The 21719-nt window shown below is 36.3% G+C and overlaps 1 protein-coding gene across 14 annotated transcripts in view; it reads left to right on the top strand.

Annotated features, from left to right (window-relative positions):
• The window catches only part of CEP63 (centrosomal protein 63), a 73733-nt gene that overhangs the window by 16338 nt on the left and 35676 nt on the right, over positions 1–21719 (top strand). For 13 of the 14 annotated variants that reach the window (XM_033404073.2, XM_033404071.2, XM_033404070.2 and 10 more), the window contains 3 exons: positions 7304–7399; positions 8246–8368; positions 13755–13868. In XM_033404073.2, the coding sequence (XP_033259964.1) occupies positions 7304–7399; positions 8246–8368; positions 13755–13868 (333 nt within the window). Of the gene's footprint in view, positions 1–7250; positions 7400–8245; positions 8369–13754; positions 13869–21719 lie in introns of all 14 variants that reach the window. The other variant, XM_049709752.1, reaches the window with a different exon arrangement.

Below are 21719 nucleotides of genomic sequence, written 5' to 3'. Positions count from 1 at the left end.
AGCCCACGTGCAGCAGTGAAGACCCAATGCAGCCAAAAATAAATAAATAAATTTTTAAAAATTAAAAAAAGTAAAATTAGACCTCATGAAAAGATATAGAAGGTGGGTAAAAAAGTGCATGGAATGATAATCATATTTGATTTTTTAAAAATCGTAATTTAGGTAGGGTCAGTGCTCCTTGGTAAGTTACTTTAGTTACTACTTCTTTATTTCTCCTGGGGCAAAACAAAAGTAGTTCTGTTTAGAAAGTTAAGGTGATAGTGCTTTCCTAGTTAAAAAACACTGTACAGTTGACCCTTGAACAACCTGTGAATTAGGGGCACTGATCCCCGATGCAGTTGAAAATCTACATATAACTTTACAGTTGGCCCTTGTATCTGTATCTGTTCTGAATCTGCAGATTCAACCAACTTTGGGTGGTGTAGTACAGTAGTACATATTTATCGAAAAAATCCATGTATAAGTGGACCTGCACAGTTCAAACCGTCAACTGTGTATGTGGATATCTAAGTTGTTTACTTTGTTAGAAACCCATTAAAGAAATTCCTGTGTGTGTGATCATGAGAATATTCATGCCGAGGCCGTTGAAACTTATTCCTGCAGCTTAGTTTTGATGTCAAGGGCATTACTGCACTACATGCAGTAATAAAACTACTCATTTTATTGCACTTCACTCTATAATGCTTTGCCGATATTGTATTTTTTTACAAATTGAAGTTTTGTGGCAACCTTGTGTTGAACAAGTCTGTTGGCACCTTTTTTCTAATAGCATTTGCTCACTTCATGTCTCTGAGTCACATTTTGGTGATTCTTGCAATATTTCAAATCCTCTACCAACATATAGATTATGACCCACTGAAGGCTCTGATGATGGTTAGCATTTTTTTCTTTAGCAATAAAGTGTTTTTAAATTAAGATATATACATTGTTTTTTAGACATAATACTCTCGCACACTTAGTTGACTACAGTACAGTGTAAACATAACATTTATATGCACTGCGAAACCAAAAAAATTCATGTGACTCATTTTATCACAGTATTTGCTTTATTGTGATCTGGAAGGAACCTGCAGTATCTCTGAAGTATGCCTGTACTTAATACCTTAAAGAGGAATTAAAGAGATTGAGTAGATAGGTTCCTTGGTAAAGATTTGAAGATTACAGGTTTGGCCTGGGGACATAAAAGATGTTTAGAAATGTAGCTGTCAATGATTTGCTGCTTCATTGATTGGGTTGCTGGAAGTTGATTAAATTTCTAGAGGTAAATACTAATTATAGGAATCTGTTCCATAGAGTTTGTCTGTGAAATTGTAATTTCACTGTTATTGGTAATAATATGTTTATAATCTACTTTGAAAAGTACATGATAGAAGAACTAGAATATAGAGCTTTAAGTTTTTGTCAGTTTTATTTGTTTGAAAGTTTCAGTCCTAGAAGCAGTTAATCCTATGGTATAAACCAGTGCTACTGAAATGACAGGTCCATGGTGAGATGAAAGGATTGCACCAGAATGTAAAGTAGTACATTGCATCCTTCACTTCACGGAAAGTTTTGCTGTATAAAAATGTCAGTTGCACTAAACTGTGTTTTGTAACATAGTTGATTACATTCTGCTTCAAGGTTCTTATCTCACACTGGATTGCTGTTGTGACCAGCTCCAGCCCATCTGCAGATCATACTTGGAGGAGTACTAGTATAAACAACTTGTTTCATAAGTGAATGATCTGTTTTCTGATTACATTGTTGGGATTGGATTGGTTTTAATGGACGTTTCTGCTGCTGTTACCTTCTAATGCCCTATAGAGCAGGTAGAGCTAATGAAACAAGTAAGGAATTTGGAGTCCTGGCTGTGCCTTTTCTCAGCTGAATGGCCTTGGACAAATAATTTAACCTCTCTGAGCCCATTTCATCATGTGTAAAATTAGGATATAATCCCTGTGTTCCCATGTTGTTGTGAAGATTGAGTTACTGTTTTAAGAAACCACTTTGAAAACTCTAAATTGTAGTTAAAACGATATCATCCATACTGACAGTTTTCAAACCTCTCTTCCATTTCTCTAATGCCATCTCTTGCTCTCAGCAATTAAGCTCTTTCTTCCTCCTCTTTTTCTTTAAGAAATTTAGATATTGTTGTGTGCCCACTAACAACCAGACTCTGGTAAATAAATGAAATTAAACAATCTTTTCTTCACATTTTATATTTATGCTTGCCTTACATAGTAAATGAAAAGAAAAATGGTTCTACAAAGCTCGTAAGAAAAAACAGTGATCATCTGCCCTAGTCCTCTGAACCTAGGATTCTTGCTTCTCTGAGGCAGTCATTTCAGTGTCTTTTACTCTTTTTTTTGTTATTCTCTTCATATTTCTATATAACATTTTATGGCAATCTTCTTAATTTTCAGTTTTAACTATTTATCTAATAACTTGCTGCTATGAAAATTGAGGGCTTTGCTCTCATATACAATTTCCATCCCTCATCCTGCCAGAATTGTATATCTTAATTTTTCGTTAGGTCAGTGTTTAGTGTTTATATCATTAAGATGGTAATTATTATTTACAACTGAGTCAGATAGCATAATAATAATCAAGCTTATTTCTTGTGCAATGTTTTTGTTTTCTGGGGAATTAGTAACTGTCTCATTTTTATTTGCTTTTTTAAAAAGTACCTTCTCAATGATAGGAAGAATTGATAATGCCAGTATCTAGATTTGCCATGGATCTCTTTCTTTTATTGCTTCTACATTTTTTCACTTTTGTTGTCTTATCTCCTTGTATGTGTAGGGTTACTTTCTGAGTGGGTTATCAAGCACTGTATTTGTAAAATTATTTGAAGAAATAGTTTAAGGCACAGAATAGTGTTTTATTTTTTTCCTTTGGAGAAAGTTTAGGTTGTTTTTTCCAAGTTCCTGGAATCCCTAGCACTTTGGAGATGCCTGGGGACAGACGTTAGCACTCTCTTAAGATCATCTTAAACTGATTTCAGAGATTCAGATGTCTGCAGGTGATTGGCAATTTCAAGAAGTCCTGTTCTACATCTGGCCCATTCTTACTCCTAGGGTACAGCCTTTCAGGGTCCCAACTCAAAGCAAGGATGGGTTCAGAGCTGTCTTGGGCACAAAATCTTTTATTCTCTTAGCCCCTTGAAGTTATCAAAACTCCCATTCGGCCTCTTATCCTTTCAGCTGCCTTCTCTAGTTTCAGTTAATACTTGCCCCAAACTCTGGGCTCACCTCCCTCCACCTCTAGCCTAGCCCAGATGCTGACCTGGTAATTCTTCCCTATCATGTTAGCGCTTGACTTCAGGCACAGTTTTTAAGAAATCTTACTTATATAGTTGTCCTCAGTGTATGGACTGGCCCAGAATACCTAGCCTGCCATTACCAAATGTTAAAGTCTGAAAGATTCACATTTAACTAAAAACATCCTGAGTGAAATTTACTACTAAATTCTACAGCCAATCAAACTTTCAACCAGATGTGAAAATAGAATAAAGGTATTTTCAGACATGTAAAATCTCAAAAGAATGTTCTACCAAAATGAGAAGTAAACTTACAAAGAAGATGACAGAGAATTTTTTAAAAAAGCAAAAAGCAGAAAAGCACAGAAAGCCTCCAGAATAATGGTGAAGGGAGTTCCCAAGATGACAGCTATACAGGTAGCCTAGAGTAACTTACCAATATTTGAGAATGGCAAGCTCCAGGAAGGATGTTTTCACAGGAAGAAAGAAAGTAAAAGAAAGAAAAGGAAAGGAAATTGCAATAGCTATGTTTACTGTGTTCAAGGAGATAAAAGATAAGATTGAGCATTTCTTATCTTTTGAAAAAATTGGAAACTATTAAAAGATGAGTGGAAATCATAATGTTGAAAAATAGAATAAACGAAATTAAGGCCTTTAAGATTAAGAGATAATTGGTGAACTGGAAGATATGACAGAAGAAAATGTTTGGAATAAAGCACAGACAGAATGATAGAAAATATAGAAGAGAGGATAAGAGAAAAGAGGATACAGTGAGAAGGTCAAATATGAGTGTTTTGGGGATCCCTGAAGGAGAAAACAAAGTGAGAATGGGCTAAAGCAATATTTGAAGATAAATTGACCGAGATTTTGCCAAAAGTGAGGAAGGCCGTGTACTTAAGAAATCTGAAAACCTCAAGCAAGATAAACAGAAAAAATTATATACCTAGGTTGAAAACTAAAGACAAAGAGGACATCTGAAAAGTTATCAAAGAAAACAAAATAAAACAAAACCAGATATTTACCAAGAAAAAAAGGTGATCTACGAACGGCTTCTAACAGCTGACTTGTCAGCTAAAACAGTGAAAGCCAGAAGACAATAGAATCATGTCCACAAAGAAATGACTTTCTTCCCTGCCAAACCAGAAATAAATTCTATACCCAGAATAAAGATGAAATCAAGACATTTTCAGATCAACAAAGATTGAGAGAATTTGTCACTAGGAGACCTGCACCAAGGAAATACTAAAAGAATGTTCTTCAGGCAGAAGGAAAGTGACCCCAGATGGAAGCTCAAGAGATAAAGGAAGAAACGAAAGGTGACAGTAAATATGTGGGTAAATCTAAACAAATATTTACTGTATGTAACAACAAGAGCCTTCAGTTGAACATATATGTGGAATTATGATGGCATTTCAGTCAAGTTGGGGGGGCGGTAAATGGAATTAAAGTATTTCTGTAGTCCTTGGGTTGCCTGGGAATTGGTAAAACTAATGTTAATGTTAGCTAATGTTAATCTAATTAACGTTAGTTAAATCTAGTGTTAATTAGTTAAGTTTTAGTCTTGAGAGAACCATTAAAAGTATATAGTAATATGTTAATAGAGTATATGTCTTCTAAGCTAACAGAAGGAGAAAAATGAAGTAAGAAGTTATCAGCCCCAAAGAAGGCAAGAAAGGAGAGAAAAAGGAACATAGGAACGTAGAGCTTATTAAGTACAAATAGCACTTAGTAAGACAATAGATATAAATCGAAAGAGGTCCCGTAAATGTAAATGTACTAAATGGCTTAATTAAAAGATAAAAATTGTCCAACTGGGTAAAGATAATTGAACTCAATTATTTGATGTTTATAAAGATACAGCAAAGTTGAAAGTAAAATGTAAAAAATATATACCATACAAACACTTTGAATAGAGAGATGGTGTAGCTAAACTGTACTTGAAGCAGAAGCAGTGAACGTTACCAAAGGTGAAGAGAAACACTTCATAATGATAAAATATGAAACCTCCGTATATGTAACTGTAGCAGATATTCTTATTGGCCTGTATCACATCCTCCTTGCCCCCTCATTTCACCTGGATATTACATACAGCTCACTGTGTACTGCCAGCATCTCACTACACTGTGCTTCTCTTTCTGGAAACTTAAAAGCTGCTCTGGTGAAACCTGGGATTGTGGGGGCAGTTAACACTCCTGGGGCAAGCCTTAAGCAGTGGAGGGACTGGAATCGGTGGATAAACTCTCCAACTTCCCATCCCTTAGAGGGACAATTCTGAAACACATTCTGTTTGTTTCCTTGGTGAGTTCCCTGTGGGAGCGGTTCCAGCACTTACTGCAGAAATCAGCTCAGTAACACACTTTATTGGCTTTCCTTCCTTCCTGGATCTCTCTCTTCATTTCCTTACTGTGTTTCCTGGGATCACCTCCATTACCTAACTGCCCTAAAATCTACACTTTTGGGAGAACTCAAACTAAGACCAAAAAAAATCTGAATTTGTAAGTTTCTAATTTTAAATTTCTCTCTGTTTCTCTTATCTGTATGCAAAGAGTGGCAGAACTACAAGGAGGAATAGATGAAGCCACAATTGTAGTTGGGTATTTTAACCCAATTTTCTTAGTAACTGATGGAACAAGAGACAGATATCAGTAAGGATGTAGATTTGAGCACCATGATCAACAAACTTGACCTAATTTATATATACAGAACATTGCACAAGAGAACTGTGGTGTACGGTTTTTTCTAGCACAAGCAACTCTTTCCAAAACTGACCATATGATAAATCTTGACACAACTCAGAGTCTTGAAATAATGGAGTATGTTCTTTGAACATAGTGGAAACAAGTTACAAAAAGATACCTAAATACTAAAAACCCTTTGACATACTTTTGTAAATGTTTTTCTCAGTTTATTGATTTTTAATTTTAATGGAATTTTTTCAAATATAGAAGTTCCATATTTTGCAGAGTCAAATCTGTCATTCTCAAATGACTCATTAGTTTTAAGCTCAGTTTCTCCCTATCCAGGAATTCAGTAAATACTCATTTAAATTAAAAAAAAATTAAGTAGTTTTTTCTATTTTATTGGCTATACTTAATCATTCCTCTGGTTTGAACTTCAGAATCACTTTTTCGTTCCAAAAAAGAATTCTACTAGAATTTTTAATTGCAATTGCATTAACTCCTTGTTCTTATAAGAATTTTATTTTTGCATTTTTTAATTCAGGTATAATTGAGATATAACATTATATTAGTTTAGTTATACAATGTAATGATTCGATATTTGTATATATTGTGAAATGATCACCACAGTAAGTCTAGTAACATCTGTCACCATACATAGTCACAAAATTTTTTTTTCTTGTGATGAGAACTTTTAAGATCTACAGTTTTTTAATTTTTAAATTACCATTCTGTATTGTGATTGAGATTACTACTTACTGTTCCCATTCTTCCTTTCCCTTCTAGCTATTAGTAGATGAAATGCTAACTGGTTATTGAGAGATGTAGAGAAATGCTGATGGATATTGATGGAAGTGAGGGCTGGGCATGAGCTAGCTGTGGCTGGCATCAAACCACTGAAAAATGGGTTAGGATAACATGCTCACTCTGGCTGGTGAAACTGGTTTTCTTTGAAGTGGGGTAAATGGTAAAGCAGGTACAAGTCTCCTGCTATCTTTCTGTCTGATGTTACTATTCTGTACTTTGATTTATAGAATTTATTCTTGAAGTCTTATAGATTTTTGTTCCATATTTTTAGATTCCAAGGTTCTTGTAACTTTATCTCTCTTAATTTTTTGTGAGGTTTTTTTTGATAAAAAGGGTTGGGGAGAATAAATGAGACAGAGGAAGTTTCTCTCTAAACCTAGCAATTCTAGAACAATTGCTCGTTTTCCATTTTTTGGCATTGTTATGGTTATTAAATAATTAGATATTTGACTTCCTGAGAAATTGTACAGTTGAGAATGTGTATTCACAGATAAGTACAAAGGTTATTTCCTATTTTTGTGTTTCAGGGTTATTGTTTCAATGCTAATAGTGAAAAATGCTACCACCTCTCTGCTTTTAGGTTGGAATGTTGCGTCAGCAGGTTGAAGAACATGAAAAAGTCAAGCAAGAGATGGCCATAGAGTATAAGCTGGAGTTAAAGAACCTACATGAAGAAGTAAGATTTTAATTCTGTTATGTGTTGTATAATTCTGTCTCTTCAACCCATGAGAATTTTGTTAACGAGCCAGTTTCTACTTCATAGAGTGGATGTATATATACTAAGGGAGGTGCAGGGGTGGAAATCTATTTCTCTGTTCTTAAACCCAGGTAAAGAATCTTGCCTATTTATATGTTTGATACTACCTACAACAGCGATTCTAAAATGTGTTTGTTGGTTGAGGACCTGAAAGAAATAGAGCTATTTTTGTATAATACCATGAAATACTGATACCAAAAGCTTATATTAAATGTTTTAATTTTTAAGTTGAATCAGTTACTAGATTTTAAATAATGGAGGATCCAAAGGTTTCAGAAGCATTTTGGGATAGATAAGAAAAGTAAGAAAATTCTATCAGTTAACTCAATTTTATTCTTCAGATTGGGAAAAAACTGCTTTTATTTTCATTTAATTCCACAGTACTCCTCTCTTGCTTACTTACTCAGTGTTCCGCAGGAGAATGGTTCAAGAACCACAGGCCTAGAGAAGAGAGACAGGGTTTTTATTTGCTGCTTTTATTGTGGGGGTGGGTTTAGGGGCCCCTAAGTGCAAGGCGATTGTACATTGTAAGAAAAATTAACTTCTGTTTATAAAATATTTTCCTTTTATTTTTCTTTGACTCAATATATTTCTTTTCTGGTGTTTATTTTTTATATGTAGTTTTGAGTTGTTATTTTATCTGACATGCTGTCTATTTTCAGGGATACTAGTTAGCTCTATGCGTGCTTTCATAATGCCAATTTGTTGTATCAGCACTGTTTACACATTCTTAAATTTTAAGTCTAGAAATAACTGTGTCTACAGTTAGGCAGACTGAAGAGAAGCTATGAAAAGCTACAGAGAAAACATGTAAGAGACTTCAGAGGAAATGCCAGAAATCACAGGGAAGATCGGTCTGAAATTGAGAGATTAACTGGAAAAATAGAGGTATGTTCATAGTACTGATTTGCTCATAGTGATTGTCAGCCTTCATGTAGGAAAATGCTGTTTCTAATAGTGCTATTTCCTGAAACCAATTTTCTCTCATCTCCAGGACTACTACTGAGCTGTTTCAAAGGTGGGAGGGTGATCCACTGTGCATCCTGTCACCAGGATGGTTACTAGCTATCAGTAACTCTCAACAGGGCAGTACCCTCCTTTGAGGGCGTTGGAAATGTATGGAGACATTGTTTCGGTTGTCAGAATGGCTGGGAGTGAAACTGGTGTGTAGGGCACAGGGACCAGGGACACTAAACATGGCTGGGACTTTTCCACACAGGAAGGAGTATTGAACCCAAAATGCCAATATTGAGGAACATTGACTACCAGTTACTAGCTGTCCTCCATGGGCAGTGTCCTTGTCTTATTTATCACCTAACAGAGTAGGGGCTTAGTAAGTGTTGAAGGTACTAAGTGTTGAAGCTTTTTTGTACAGAGTACTCTGCATATCAGATTGTTTATCGTCAGTTCCCATTTAGATATGGTAAGTCACTTACCTCCCCCTTTGCTGACTTTGTTTTTATTAAGACTGAATAACTCCATTATTATTGTATATATTGATTCCCTAGAGGAGTTAAGGGAGTGGTGGGTTAAAACCACCAAGAGTAGATGAAAGAGCAGCATGAGGCTGTCACTTTTTTCCCCTTGGATCCCCTCTGTCTATGCTCTTGGTTCTCAACGGTACCTAAGAGTCACCCAGGGCCCTCTTTAGGCTCTCAGAGATTTTGATCCAGTTGTATGGCATGCGAGCTAGGACTCTGCATTTTATCTAGCTTCCCTAGCCAATGCTAATTTGAGAAACATTGTTCAACATCTTTGTGTGATTACTTACAATTTTTCTACTCAGTGACGTGTCACCCACAAATGCCAGTATATTATTACTACCTAGAATTTTAATTTCTGCATTTAATATTTTTTTATATCTCAATATTTTTATACATTTGAAGAGCTTAGAATCAGATACTGCTTTCCCTCCAGCCCTCTTCGGTGAGATCTGGGTCTTTTTTGAAAAACCCCTCATGTTCTTGTTCCCCATTACCACTTCCTGACCATTGTCTTTTCTTTGTACCTCAGAAACTCCATCTTTTAACATCTTTATTAGAGTATAATTGCTTTACAATGGTGTGTTAGTTTCTGCTTTGTAAGAAAGTGAATCAGTTATACATATACATATGTCCCCATATCTCTTGCCTCTTGCGTCTCCCTCCCTCCCACCCTCCGTATCCCACCCCTCTAGGTGGTCACAAAGCACCAAGCTGATCTCCCTGTGCTATGCGGCTGCTTTCCACTAGCTATTTTACGTTTGTTAGTGTATATATGTGCATGCCACTCTCTCACTTTGTCCCAGCTTACCCTCCCCCTCCCCGTATCCTCAAGTTCATTCTCTAGTAGGTCTGCACCTTTATTCCTGTCTGGCCCCTAGGTTCTTCTGACCATTTTTTTTTTTTAGATTCCATATATATGTGTTAGCATACGGTATTTGTTTTTCCCTTTCTGACTTACTTCACTCTGTATGACGGTTTCTAGGTCCATCCACCTCACTACAAATAACTCAGTTTCATTCCTTTTTATAGCTGAGTAATATTCCATTGTATATATGTGCCACATCTTCTTTATCCATTCATCTGTCGATGCACACTTAGGTTGTTTCCATGTCCTGGCTATTGTAAATAGAGCTGCAATGAACATTGTTGTACGTGACTCTTTTTGAATTATGGTTTTCTCAGGGTATGTGCCCAGTAGTGGGATTGCTGTGTCGTATAGTAGTTCTATTTTTAGTTTTTTAAGGAACCTCCATACTGTTCTCCATAGTGGCTGTATCAATTTACATTCCCACCAACAAGAAAATCCATCTTTGATTTTCATGTCATCAGCATATACCACCAACCAGTGTACATACAGCCAAAGTTAGTCATCTTCTGATCCCTGGTTACTCCCCTGTTCAAAGACTTCAGCTCCCAGTTCACTGTCATTCTCTCCAACCTTGTTCTTATCATAATTCTTGAGGATTTCAGTATCCACAGAGTTGATGCTTATAATACTGTGGTCTTTGAGTTCCTTGGTGTTCTTTCCTCCACGGATATTTTGATCTCCTATCTGTCTCTTCTCCCTTTTCCCATTGTCCTTCCTTAGGTGTTATCATTACCAATACTTGCAACCCTCCTAGAATCACATTTTTAAGCATCACATTCTCCAACTACCATCCCTGTCTTTTCAGCTCTCTCCCTCTGGCTCCTGATGCTCGATACTCACCTGACCCCCCATCCCTTAAAGTGCTTGGATCCTGCCACTTGTCACTGCTCTGTCTCTACCTTGTGTCCTCAGTTACAAGTCCTTACCCAGCTTCCATCCCATGGTCACACTCCTTATATTCCCCTTCAATTCTGTGCTCTCTCTTACTTCATCGCCTTTGCTTGGCAAAACTGTAACTCTCATTAAATCCAGCTTTCTCCCCACTTTCTACCTGTCGTGTGGCAGACCATGGCTGGAGAAAAATATAATCGTGCTGACTGGCCTCATTTTAAATTCATGGTCACTCACCTCAAATGGGTCCTCATGCTGCCCAGAATCATACTATATTTCCCCTCACTCTCCTACTTTCCATAATGACTGTTTCATACGTTCTCTTTTCTTGAATTTTCAACACTTTTCCCCACATCCTCACTTTTGGATGATGATCTTTCTTTCTATTTCATTGAGAAAATAGAAAATAATTTTCACAAACTTCCAGCCTTGTGTCTATCTGCCTATTTGCAACTGCACCCGTATACTCTGCCTTCCTGCTGGAGGGACTGTCCATGCTCTCCCTATTCCCTACCCATGACATCACTCTAGAAATGCTCCTCTCTTCTGCATCATCAGGTTTTTCCTCCCTACTGGATATTTTCCACCAACATGCAAACTTACCCCCTCTTAAATATCCTTTCTTGACCTCTCTCTTCATACTCTGGATACTGCCCCATTTTTCTCCTTCATTTTATAACTAAACTACTTTATGTACCTATACTTGTCTCCAGTTCCTTTCCTTCCATTTTTCTTACACCCACTCAGTAAGGCTTTTGCCCCCTCTCTATGCAGAAGCTATTTGCATGGAGGTCACCAGTGACTTCCCCATTACTCAAGCCTGTGGCCAGCCCTCATCTTCCCCATCCTGTCTGCAGCACTGGACCCAGCTGGTCTCCATCCTCCTTACACCTCTTTCTGGATTTGGCTTGGAGAACGATTGCACTTTCCTGGGTTTTCTCCTAACTTGTTTGCCACTCTTTCTCAGTCTCTTTTGTTCCCCAACCTTTTGGCATTGGAACACCTCACGGTTGTGTCATTGTACTCTTCTTTTTTCTGTCTAGGCCCACTCCCTTGGTGATATCATTCAGTCTCATAGTTTTAAGCATTGTGTATATGTTGATAATTCCCACATTTGTATATCTAGTCCTGACCTCTCCTTTTTGCTACAGAATAATTTCCAACCTCCTGTTTCACATCTCCAATGTCTAAAGCTGTCTCAAACTTGACATGTCCAAAATAAAGGTCCTGATTTTTTTCTCTCCTATCTTCCAGCACCATTTCTGTTTCAGTTAATGGCAACTCCATTCCTCAGATTGCTCAAGCCTAAAAACCTTGGAGTCACCCTTGATTTCTCTTTTCCCAGCACAATAGCCAGAATGATTCTGTTTTAATGTAAGTCAAATCATGTCCTCTCCTGTACATAAACCTTCCAGTAGCTTCTCTTAAAAGACAAAGTTATCATAATGACCTATGTAGTTTCACCGCCTGTTAACTCTGACCTTTCTCTTCCTTTTTTTCCTTTTACTCACTCATTCCAGCCACACCAACCTCCTTGCTCATCCTTGAACATACCAGGATGCTTCCACTTCAAGGCCTTGTACTTGCTGTTCCCTCTTCCCAGAATAGTATAACTTCATCCCTGTCTCCCTTGGTGTTTACTTAAATGTTACTCAATGTGGCCACTCCTTTTTAAAATTGCAGCCCCCAACTCTGAGCACTTCATGCTCTATTTTCCCCAAAACAGGTATAGTTGGCTTTCTGTATCTGTGGGTTCCGCATCCATGGATTCAACCAACCATGGATCTAAAATATTCTGGGGAAAAAAAATTCCAGAAAGTTCCAGAAAGCAAACCTTGAATCTGTCATGCACAAGCAACTATTTTCACAGCATTTACATTGTATTTACAACTATTTACATAGCATTTACATTGTATTAGGTATTATAAGTAATCTAGAAATGATTTCAAGTATATGGGAGGATGTGCATTGGTTATATGCAAAAAATACACCATTTTATATAAGGGACGTGAGCATCTGTGGATTTTAGAATCTGCAGAGGCCTGGAACTAGTCCCCCACAGATACTGAGGGGTGACTGTATTACTATCTAAGGTACTGTACAATGAATGTGTTGCCTATCTCCCTCCAATTGAGTGGGGCTAGAATTTTTGTTTTGTTAAATAGTGTATCCCCAGCACCTAGAACAGTACCTGGCATGTATATGGTAGAAATAATGAATAAGTGAGTATCAGCTGGTGAACAGTAATTACCCTAAGCTAGCATGAGACTTCTGGAGTTGAGGCTCCTGGAGGACAGTGATGGAAAGACTGAGTTTCCTTTCTCTTTGGTTTGCCTCATTTTCATAAATACTGGGCTCATTTTCTTGATCGTGCAACTTGAAGTTACTATTGATCCATCATTGATTTTGAACTGTTTGGCTTTGGGTTACAGATAGCTGTTAAAATTTAATACAGATATTTCTTGTTATTCATGTCTTTGCAGTTCTGTTGAGATAATAAAAATTTGGATATCAAAGGATACTGTGTTAACTGAATCTATTTGGTTCCTGAGTTTTAGACACTGATAAGAATTGGGCTACCCAGGGATTTATCTGAAAATTTAATTGAATGTGTTCAGTTCCTGGGTTTGGATATCAAGAATTTGGGCAGTGAGGGGTATCTGTAATCATATTTTGAAATTTTCATTATCTTAGCATCAGTTTTCTGAAAAATCACTAAAAAAATTATTAGCAACCCTTAGGTGGCAGCAGATCTTTGAAAATCATGAATCCAGTATTTAGCATCTGTGTTTCATACTCTTCACCATTAGGGTGTTAAATTTAGAAAGACAGATCTCCAGAGGCACAGTATGTAAGGAATTTAGTATTACTCTATAGTTCTATCAGCTAAGTGAGTAATGGGGCTCCTGCTGTGGAGAAAGGTGCATGTGTACCCAGGGACCTGGGGAACAATTAAAGTAAAAGTGAATCTGGAAAGTAGTGACAGCAAGGGGAAGCACTTAGAAGTTAAGTACCTTAATTGCTTCTTCAGGAATTTCGTCAGAAATCACTGGACTGGGAGAAGCAGCGCTTGATTTATCAGCAACAGGTATCTTCTCTGGAGGCTCAAAGGAAGGCTCTGGCTGAACAATCAGAGATAATTCAGGTAAGTTTAAGACATTTTGGGATAATGAGAGGCAGAGAGGTTTTGATTAAATTTGAGCAGGCTTAATGCTGTGCGCATGTGCTCACCATGTCCACCCACATCCCCACGCCCTCTTGCTCCCTTGCTTGCTGCTTTTCTCAGCGGTTCCTAACTCCTCACTCGTGCTCTTTCTTGCTCTCTCACTCTGTCACTGTCTTGCATTCTCATGCTCACTCCACACTCACATTTGTTTCACTCTCCTAATCTTGGTCTCTCCCTCTCTCCTTTTCTCTTTCTACCTCTGCTCTCTCTGTCTCCTTTTCCATTTCTTTCTGGCTCTGGCTTACTTATTCTGGCTGTTTCTGGCTCTTGCCTTGGTTCCACTTCTGTCTGTGTCTTGTTCCATCTCTGATAGTTCGGAGTGCCTTGGCTGAGGTCCCTCAGCCAGGGAGCTTCGGCCAGTCCACCTGTTTGGACACAAATATTGAAAGATTCACACTAACTAAAAGCAGTATCTTTGTGGCAACAGAAACACTTCTTAGAACACTACTAGAAACTTTTTTAATGAAAAAGTAATGGCTTAAACAAAACAAAAAATTAGCTACCCAATTTAGGAACTTTCTTCTTAGAACGTATTCAGTTTGTTTGCTTTTTCAATTAAAAACCAAGATCAAAAGGGAAATGAAAATAGAGGGTAGTGAATATTTGTGACCATCTTCTGTGTGCTAGACACTGTCTCAGTGCTTCTTCTAAATGTAGTTATCTAGAATATATAGTTATATGTTATCTGTTTAATACCATGATAATTTGTCAAGGTTGGTAGTTATCTCAGTTTTATAGAAGAGAGAATTACTGGAGAAGTTAAGAGAGCTAGAGAGAAGCTCTAAAAAAATTTTTTTTAAGAAACAATCTGTATTATTTGCTGCTCTAAGTTTCAGTAATATATTGGCTTTTAATCATCCCCCCTGAAATATCAGCAGGCTAGTAAACTACCACAAATGGCTCTGCTGTTAGTGAGTCTACTCAGAATGGCAAGAGGGGCCCACAGCAATCTCAAGGAACAAAATTATTTACTAGGCTGCAGCAAGCTATGCAGCCAGAGTGGGCCAGTAAAATCCTGGATGTCTAGACCAGCGTTTTTTGGCCTGAATGCTAAAGCACTGTATAAACATAAATAGCTGTAAGATATTGTAGGCCTCAGATTGGCAAAATAGAAAATTGAGTCCTGGTTTTTAAGTTCTCAATTATTCATCTATGTAGTATGCTTATTGTTGATTGTAGATCCTTTTTTCAAATTACTGTTGTGATTACTCAGCATAATTAAAGCTTCATTGTTAGTAAAAATGAGATTTTTATTTACCATAATTTAGCTGGGGCTAGAGTAAGATGCCTTTAAAAAGCCAACGTTTGTTTTCCCTACTTAAAGGTATTTGAATTATTCTTCTGATAGTTTTCTTTAAACTAAAACTGCTCTGATTAAGTAAAAAATGTTACTTATATTTCTTTCTCCCTTGTGGTCCTCATTTAAAATTTTTTTAAAAAATGAATTTCTGTATACTCATTACCCAGCAATAATAGTTATCATTTTGCCAATCTTTTAAAAAATTGTGGTAAAAAGCATTAAAACTTACCATCTTAACCATTTTAAAGAGTACAGTAGTGTTAACTGTATGCCCCTTGTTGTGTAACAAATCTCTAGAACTTTTTCAGCTTGCAAGACTAAGACTCTTTGAGCAACAACTCATTTTGCCAATTTTGTTTCATCCTTCCCTACTTTTTACTTTTGGCTGGAATATTACAGAGCAAATCACAGACATTGTCTTATTTCCCAACAGATAGGACTTAAAAAAAATAGACATACCAGAGTCACATTAACAGACTAACTTCTTAAATAATTTAATATCTAGTCTGTTCAAATTTCCTGAGTTGTGTGAAATAATGTGTTGGACTCCAGTTAAGGTTGAAACATTGCATTTTGTTGATATGTGAATCACCATTGAACAATAAAGGTAGAAAGTCTTGCAGATTGGATAAATGGATATCAACATCCACACTTCCCCTCAATTTAAAAAAAAATTGATGTAAAGTTTTTTCTTCTGTGTTTTTTAACATCTAAAAGTGGAGTTCAGGGAATTCCCTGGCGGTCCAGTGTTTAGGACTGAGTGATTTCACTGCTGTGGGCCCAGGTTCAGTCCCTGGTTGGGCAACTAAGATCCCTCAAGCCACATAACCAAAAAAAAAAAAAAGTGGAGTTCAGAATAACTTCTCACTGTTTGAGTCATATATTTGCTTGATTTTTTTCTTTTAGTCAGCTATTAAAATGACATAATACATGTTCATTTTAGAAAAATGAGAAAATGTAGATGAAATGAGAATTAAATAAAATTACTCATAATTCCATCCTTTAGAGATTTACCATGGTTAACATTTGCATGTAAGTTTCTTCTGACTTTTTCTGTGCTTGTACGCTGTGCACATTGCATTCATGTACATTTGGTAGGAAAAACACTGTATGTGTGTGTATGGGAAGAGAGGAATAGTTGCAAACTTAAAAAATTACTAAGAATGGCAAAATGTTGATAATTGTTGAAGCTAGGTGATGAATCTATAGGGGTTCATCATCTTACTCTTTCCATATTGTATACATTTGAAATTTTCCATAAAACATAATGTGAAAATGTAAATTATATGCTTACAATGTGACAGGCAGTATGCTAATAAGCACTTTATAATGCAATATTTTATTTAATTTTCACAAGTTAAAAATTTTCCTTTTTAAATACATGTCAACAAATGTGAGTCATAATGATTGTATAGAAGTTCAATCTACCATTAAATGTCTTCATTTATATAACCAATCTTTTGTTGTGGAACATACAGTTTTTTAATTTTTTCACTCTTATAAATAGTGCATGGGTGAACATCCTTATTTAAATATTTAGGAGTATATGTCCATTTATTTTCTTAGGAAATGACCCTAGAAGTGAGATTGCTGCATCAGAGTAGTCATACATTCTTAAAGATTTTAATATATATTGTCAAAGTACTCTTCAAAGGTGCATTGATACACACTTTCACCAGCAGTGTTTGGGAATGTCCATTTCCTCACACTTTCTCAATATTGTCCATTTCCTCCCACTCTCAGTATTGGGCACTATTATTTATTTTATTATTTTTTAAAATTTCTCCTACTTTTAGGCTTGTCTTTGTCAATCTGATAGGTGGAAAAAATGGTATCTGATTATTTGTTTTAATTTGTATTTCTTTAATTATGAATGAGATTGAGCATTTTTTTCATCTACTTATGGCTATTTCCATTCTTTTGTAAATTATTTATGTTCTTTGCTCTTTTTTCTGGTTATTTTATTTATCAAAATCTGTTGTAATTTTAATCAGTAGAGATAATATTTTAAACTTTGTTAATTAGGAGAATACTTTCTATAAACTCAGTATATTTTTTCTTTCAGAACAGTAACATAAAAATGTCTAAATGTACAAAGCACTAATCACTCTGACATATTGTGTGGAAGAATGTATAGCAGTTCAAGTCACAATACACTGATTTTCAAAAACCAATATATTTTCTTCTATTTCAATCAAGCATTAGAGCCTGAGACCCAGAAGAGGTCATAATGAAACCTTATCCAACCAAATCAGAACTAAAAAAAAAAAATTTAAACCAGTAATGCACTTGTGTAGCCTCTTAGCACAGTTACCAAATGCTGCTTACATACATTCAACATCTAGCTTACTGGCATGATTTTTTATAAAAATGAGAAAATTTTGCAGATATATGATTAGAAGGTACACAGATTGCATTACATTAAACACAAAGGCAGTGTGGTCCTTGTAGGAGAAATCAAGTCAGTACCCCTTGGTAGAAATGTTCTATAAAAATGTGTCACATTGAAGCATCAGTGTTTTCAGCCAATTATCTGTCCCTGATGTATTTCCTTGGAGTATATGATCTGTCAGGACTTCAGGTTTCTTAATCCAAAATATCTGACTGAATTTAGGTACATCTGGAAAGCAGCTGAAAGGGTTTCTCCAATAGTCTGACATCACAGAAAGTGGGTTGAGAAATCCCTCTCTTTACCTGAAGACGTACTTGTTCTACTTCAGGCGTCAACAGCTCACAGAAGAAAAGAAAAAAAAAACAATCAAAACTTCCCCTCCCACACAATCCCACACAAGCTAAACAAAAACTACCCCCTCCCCCCATAAAACCCCAGCACCAAAGTGTCAATCATTCCTGGGAAATAGAACATACCCCTTGGATTCTCTGATTTATTAACTGTTCAAACTTGAAGGACAGAAATGACCTTATGTCCTTGTGGGGAGGAAGGAAGACATGTTAATAATGACTGTAGAGCCATTGAGAAAGTGCATTATCTATTACACAATCAACTTAGAGCCCTGTCCTCCAACAGAGGTGGCCACAACTTCATTTAAATTCTTTGCTCATTTTTTTAAGGATATTTATATTTTACTATTTTGAAAGAGCTCTTCCTACATTAAATATATTAACTCTTTGCTGTTTCATTGCAATTGTGTGTGTTTTCCCAGTTTACCTTAATTCTGCTTAGTAATTTTTATGGAAATACAATTGTTTTATAAACAATTGTTTAGAATGGCTTAATTCTATTAGTTTTTTAAGGTTTTTATCTTGGTTGTCATACTGTAAATCCTTACTAAGCCAAGATTTCTTCTAATGCTTTATAATTTCTTCTTAATATATTTGATCTGAAAATTATTTTGGTATAAGGAATTTGGTAGGAATCTATATTTGTCTTTTTCCAAATGGTTATCCACATAATTTGTTGACTGTTACATTTTGAGAACTTTACAGAATGATTCTAAAATTCATATGGAAGGATAAATGAATGGTACTAGGCAACATTTTTAAAAAGAAGAGTAAAGATGATGTTTCTTTTATCAAATATTAAAATGTATTAAATTTAAAAGTACAGTTGTTAAACAACATGACAATTATTATATGCAAAGACAGAATGATGGTTATTATAAGCATAGGAAAATATCAGTATAGTCACTAAAACATAAGGTCTTTTCTGTTTAGAGGTCAAAGAATCACTTGCTTCTTTCCCTCCTGCTCAAATAATATAAGAGTGAAAAGGAAACATTCAGGGAAATCTTAGAGAACATAAGAACATTTGAAAAAAAAATAAAACTATTAAGCCAATACAGAGTGTAAAATATTTAGCTTATTCATAGTATGTGAGAAAAGTAAAGGCTGCATTGTATATGTTTTCCTTTTGAAATATTTAGATGAGCTATGTGATATTGTTCAAGTTAGTTTTAGATCCTCTGTTCAATTATATATGTATATTTATACGTTTGAATATATGTTAATATTTTTAAAAGCACCATTTTCCTTATGAGGAAAAGATGATCCTAACTCAAATGTTAATCTGTTGTCTTGGTAGAATTATCACAGAGTTAATTGAATTGGCTCAGACCTACTGTTTAAAAGTTTATGGTGACAGAGACACAACAGTGATAAGAAGGTCTTACTGGGAGCTGTACTGTTAATGGGCTGGCTCTTCAAGCTGCTACTTAGTGGAAATACTGCAGAGCTGTGGCCTGCACTGACACATTTGGAGTTGACTCTGATGGGGAGCTTCGTAAAAACTGATGCCTGCAGTGGCCATAACGTCATGTTGAGATCCTTTGGAAAATAAAAAACCCTGTTGCTTTGTATCATATTCTTCTCAGTAATCTCACTATATGGAAAAGTTATTTTCTTGAAGTCCCAGGATTACATACCACAAAGCCAGGGGGGGATTTGTGTTCAACCCCCAATCCCCAGCCCTTCCAAACTATTTTCACACTTTCGCTGCCCACCCTCGGTTTTTGTTTTTATCTCCGTGACATAAATTGCTTTCTTAATTATTCCTTTACTTTTAACCACCTCTGTTGTGATTTATGTTGTTGAAATAATTCTACCCACTCCACTAGAATAGTTAGGATGCTATATATTATATTAATAAGAGGAAACTCTGGTTTCTGGTTCAAAAAATTAGTGGCAGTGGTTAGTGGGAAAAAAAAGGTTTAAAAATATATTAGCCTTAAGATACCTCTAACACCAGATATTTAAGAGAAATAATCATTATTTTATAATGTTTATATTTTTATTTCTGACTCTCTTCATATTGGAAAGAGGTAGTCTTGAGATATTGTAGTGTAGCTTTGTCCAATAGAAATATGAGTCACCTATGTATAAAATTTTCTAGCAGTCACATTAAAAAAGTAAAAAGAAACAAAATTAATATATTCTGTTTATCTGAGTTTGTCAAAAATATTATTACATTCACATTTTTAAAAAATTGGGTCTTTGATATTCAGTGTGTACTTCATGCTTTGAGTACATCTCAATTTGGACTAGCCACGATGCAGGTGCTCAGTGGCTACGTGTGGCTAGTGACTGCTGTATTGGCCTAGTGTATTCATTCTAGTTAATGAAAATTTAGAATTTGTTCTTGCAATAATTATGTAATTTTCACTATGCTTAAGAATGGTGTATTTGTATGTGATTGAAATATTGAATAATTAAAGATAGGCTATGCCTGCCCACAGCAGTCATGGCCAGGCTTTACAGTCAGCTGGCCTGGGGACCAATCCCACCTACCAGTATGCCTGCAGTAATTGTGGTCCAACGTAACAGGAGGGCACACCCACACAGGGGATACCCCTGGAGCACTTGGCTGAAGATGTAGCTGATATACCTCATACATAGAAACAAACATAGAGTTAGGCAAACACAGAGGAGACAAAGGAATATCTTCCAAATGAAAGCTAAGACCAAATCTCAGGGAAAGAAAACTATATGAAGCAGAGATAAGCAATTTACCAGATAAAGAGTTCAAAGTAATAGTCATAAAGAGTCTCCAAACTTGGGACAAGAGTGGATGAACTCAGTAAGAGCTCAAAGTGATAGAAAATATAAAGATCCAGTCAGAACTGAAGAATACAATAACTGAAATGAAAAATGCACTAGAGGGGATCCAAAGCAGATTAGAGAATGTAAAAGAATGGATCAGCAATCTGGAAGACAGGGTAGTAGAAATTATCCAATCAAAACAGCAAAAAGAACAAAGGATTTTAAAAAATGAGGATAGTTTAAGGGATCCCTGAGATAACATCAAGCATACTATCATTGGCATTATAGGGGTCCTGGAAGGAGAAGAGAGAGAGAAAGGGTCAGAAAGCCTATTTGAAGAAATAATGACTGAAAACTTCCGTAACCTGGTGAAGGAAACAGGCATGAAAGTCCAGGAAGCCCAGGAGTTCCAAACAAGATGAATCCAAAGAGGCTCACATAAAAACACAATATAATTAGATGTTAAAAGTTAAAAATAAAGAGAATCTTAAAAGCATCGACACGTGTGCACACACACACAGGAGCTAGTTACGTAAAAAGGAATCCCCCACAGGTTGTCAGCTGATTTTTAAGCAGAAACTTTACAGACCAGAAGGGACTGGCATGATATATTCAAAGTGCTGAAAGAAAAAAACTTAACAACCAAGAGTACTCTTAACTGGCAAGGTTAGAGCTTCGAAGGCTCAGAGGAGAGTACAGCAGCTGGCTTGTGGCAGGCAGAACAGAGAGAGAGCAACACAGACAATCCTGGCCACCTCACTACTCCCCAGCTGGAGACATGTATCTGATGGTGCACATGGGGGCTGGGTGCTGAAACTTGGGCTTCAGAGGACAGACCTGGGGAGAGGACTGGGGTAGCCTGCATGGAGATAGCCTGAAGGGGCTGGAGTGTTGGCCAGGCCACAACTGGGAGTGTATGCAGGACAGAGCCCAGGTCCACTTTAGAAGCTCCATGGTTAAGATGCTTGCAAAGG

Source organism: Orcinus orca, chromosome 5, assembly GCF_937001465.1.
Source record: "Orcinus orca chromosome 5, mOrcOrc1.1, whole genome shotgun sequence".
NCBI classification, from domain to species: domain Eukaryota; kingdom Metazoa; phylum Chordata; class Mammalia; order Artiodactyla; family Delphinidae; genus Orcinus; species Orcinus orca.
This window is presented reverse-complemented; position numbering and strand designations above follow the sequence as displayed.